This window comes from Rhagoletis zephyria, unplaced genomic scaffold (genome assembly GCF_001687245.7).
Source record: "Rhagoletis zephyria isolate East Lansing unplaced genomic scaffold, Rhagoletis_zephyria_1.1 Rzeph_scaffold_02000, whole genome shotgun sequence".
In the NCBI taxonomy this organism is placed as follows: domain Eukaryota; kingdom Metazoa; phylum Arthropoda; class Insecta; order Diptera; family Tephritidae; genus Rhagoletis; species Rhagoletis zephyria.
The window spans coordinates 93007-95875 of NW_016159084.1; the positions used below are offsets into that span (position 1 = coordinate 93007).

At 35.2% G+C, this 2869-nt stretch overlaps 1 protein-coding gene across 1 annotated transcript; it reads right to left on the reverse strand.

Moving 5' to 3' along the window:
* Positions 1 to 732: 732 nt before the first annotated feature.
* Positions 733 to 1152, reverse strand: LOC108365796 (uncharacterized). The gene is made up of 2 exons (XM_017619956.1): positions 1053 to 1152; positions 733 to 992 (listed from the first exon to the last, which is right to left on the reverse strand). Exons 1-2 carry the CDS (start codon positions 1150 to 1152, stop codon positions 763 to 765), a joined length of 330 nt encoding a protein of 109 aa, XP_017475445.1. The 3' UTR covers positions 733 to 762.
* Positions 1153 to 2869: the final 1717 nt, after the last annotated feature.

Below are 2869 nucleotides of genomic sequence, written 5' to 3' on the forward strand. Positions count from 1 at the left end.
TTGAGATTGTCGGTAGTAATTTAGGGATTTTTGGGACTTTCGAGACTGTTTCCAGATTTTTGGAACTTTCGGGACTACTTCGGGATTCTCAGAAATAAATTCTTTGCCTAGACTTTTGGGATGCCGAGGGGAAATCCCCTCTCGCCAACGATTGCAGACATAGTTATGGACAATTTATTGGATAATACCGTGATAGAGCTAAAGAAATACCTCAATATTGACATTAAATTTATGATTAAATATGTGGACGACATTTTTGCTATTCTTAGACGAAACGACGTGGACATAATTTTAAAAACACTTAACGAATACCATCCTAAACTACAATTTACTATGGAACCAGAAACGAATTCCTGCATCCCATTCCTAGACGTCGTGATTCACAGGAAAAATAATTCCATACTACTTGACTGGTATTCGAAACCCACATCCTCCGGTCGCATAATTAATTTCTTGTCTTCGCAACCCTCAAACTATAAAGTGAACACAGCAAATAAACTTATACATAAAGTACTAACAATAAGCCACGCACAATTTAGAGACACAAACATTAATAGAATAAACAGAATTCTAACCAACAACAACTACCCGCACCACCTAATACAAAGTTTACTAAAACAGAAAATAAGAGAAATGGACAACCAGCGCAACAAAACAACGAAGTCGAAAAACACAAGTGAGACAAAGCGATATCACAGTGTCACATACGTACCTAAGTTCTGTATAAAACTAATTGAGTTGACTGAAGGGTACTTATTACTTTTAAGTTTCTTCAGCATCGACTAAATACTCTTCCAGCTCGTCCATTGTATAAACTGCATTTTTGTTTGGGATAGCACTCCTTTTAAAAACTACTTCAGGATCTGATGATATTGTTAAGTATGACATCAAGTCTCTGTTTGTATGCTCCCGAGCAGTTTTACGTGTATGATCATATCGTACGATACGTATGTGTTTATGTAAAGCTTCCAGAGCTTCCTCTGAAAAATTGCCTGTGGGAATAAATTCGTAGTAGTAAAAAATGCCGAATAGCAACAAATCGATTTTCTTACCAATTGGTAGATCGAAATACTCAATAACCTCGCACCCATGCATCAATATTTTATGCACGCTGCTAGGCATGTAGTACCATTCGTAGTCAGTCAAATACATTGCTCTTGTCCTTATAAGGAGCTCTCTAAACGCGTCGATATTAATACGCATTCCACACGATACTGCGATTAATGTATTATTGAAAAATTTTGAATTAGCTCTTTATTAATGCCGGTAATTTCTGATGCCACTTCTGCATTTGAAAAAAATTTTCGAGCTGTGTTGCCATCATTAGTTGTTCCAAATCCAGTCTTTACTTGGTCCACTATTAAGCCTAGTCTTGTCCTAAACTCATTTTGAATCCTAACTTTATTCGCAGAAAAGGCGTCTTCATTTTCTTTGCGAACTTGCCAGCATTTAAATGTTAAACGGTATGCGATGTGGAGTAAACACTCAAAACATCTAATCCAAGCATGCAGTGTAGACAACCCATACTTGTAATGATTAGCGATTGGTACTTTTGTAAAATTAGTAACATTCATTTCGGTCGGTTTGGCATGGCAAATAAAACAGTTACTGGAAGCATTAGTGCCAGTCAAAATATTGGCAACAGATCCATCAATCATGGTGCAATGCATTTGATAAGAAACTTGAATCCCTTTTCCGTTTGGTATTACAACATCATCTTCTAAGTTCTCAATTTTTCTCGACGTATCATTATATTCGAATAGAACTAGTTCGCGGTTTTCCTTCTTGAAACTAAACTTAATTGGACGAAAAAAAAAGACGATGAGCATTTGTTATTGGTGCATATATTTTTGTTGGATGACAAATCAATTAACCTGGAAAAAATATTTATTTTTTAATAACTTATATGGCTTGTCGAAAAGATATAAGACCGTCATATCGCAAAATAGCTAATCGAGTAAATTAATTAATTCAGACCAGCCTTTTGCAAAATAATACTGTAAAAAGTTTTTAAAGTAAATTAAAATGCCATTTACTGATCTAAACTCGAATTTATTTTTAAAGGCTATTGAATGTTTTTTGAAGACATATTAGATAATTTTTTGTTACCTCAGAGGGACTAGCGCAATGATGAACATAAACTCATCCGTTAATTTGTCGCCACCAAAATTTTGCTTATAGCGGCTATGCCCCGAACTTCCATCCATGCCCCACTTACAAACCAAAGAAGCTTTGGTTATGTCACCATTATCTGGGCTTAGTTCTAAAATACTTTGCGTTGTTTTCAGCAATAATGATTTCAGATCAACTTCGGCTGAATATTCAGTCGATTTAATCGTTGGCAGCAAAGTTTGTTTTTTTGTTTGCAATGCGTTTAAGCTCGGTATACAATCTTTATGCAACCGGTTTATTTTTGCACGTAAACTATTATATTTACGATCTGATAAGTTCAGATCTATGTATGGTGCGAGTAAATCAGACATGGGCAAACCTTCGGTACTACTTTCAAAACATTCAACTTTGCTTGCTTTTTTCATTTTTTCAGAGCATACTCGAGCTCTTCGATGGAATAGTTTTTCAACAAATGCTCTACCCTTCGATTTTTTGTTCTCCGTGAAGCTTCGCAAAATTCTTCTTTAGAAGGTCTTCCCCGTTCAGCACATTTATCCTTATTTCCATTGGAATCCGGAAGGGAAAGGAATGTCCAATTTAGCCATTTAGAATATGTTTTTTCAAAAGCGCTTCTTTTGCGGCCACTATAATTCCACTTATTTTTCATTTCACTATTAAAAAGTTTTATTTTTTGATTCAAAAGTGCTTTGTCGCATTTAGCGTGTATTAATTTGTCTTCAAAAAATGCAGATAATGC

Coding starts and splice junctions, on each gene's coding strand:
- LOC108365796 (XM_017619956.1), bottom strand. CDS start 1,152: ATGTATTTGACTGACTACGAATGGTACTACATGCCTAGCAGCGTGCAT. Junction 993..1,052: donor GTATTTCGATCTACCAATTG/GTAAGAAAATCG, acceptor TTATTCCCACAG/GCAATTTTTCAGAGGAAGCT.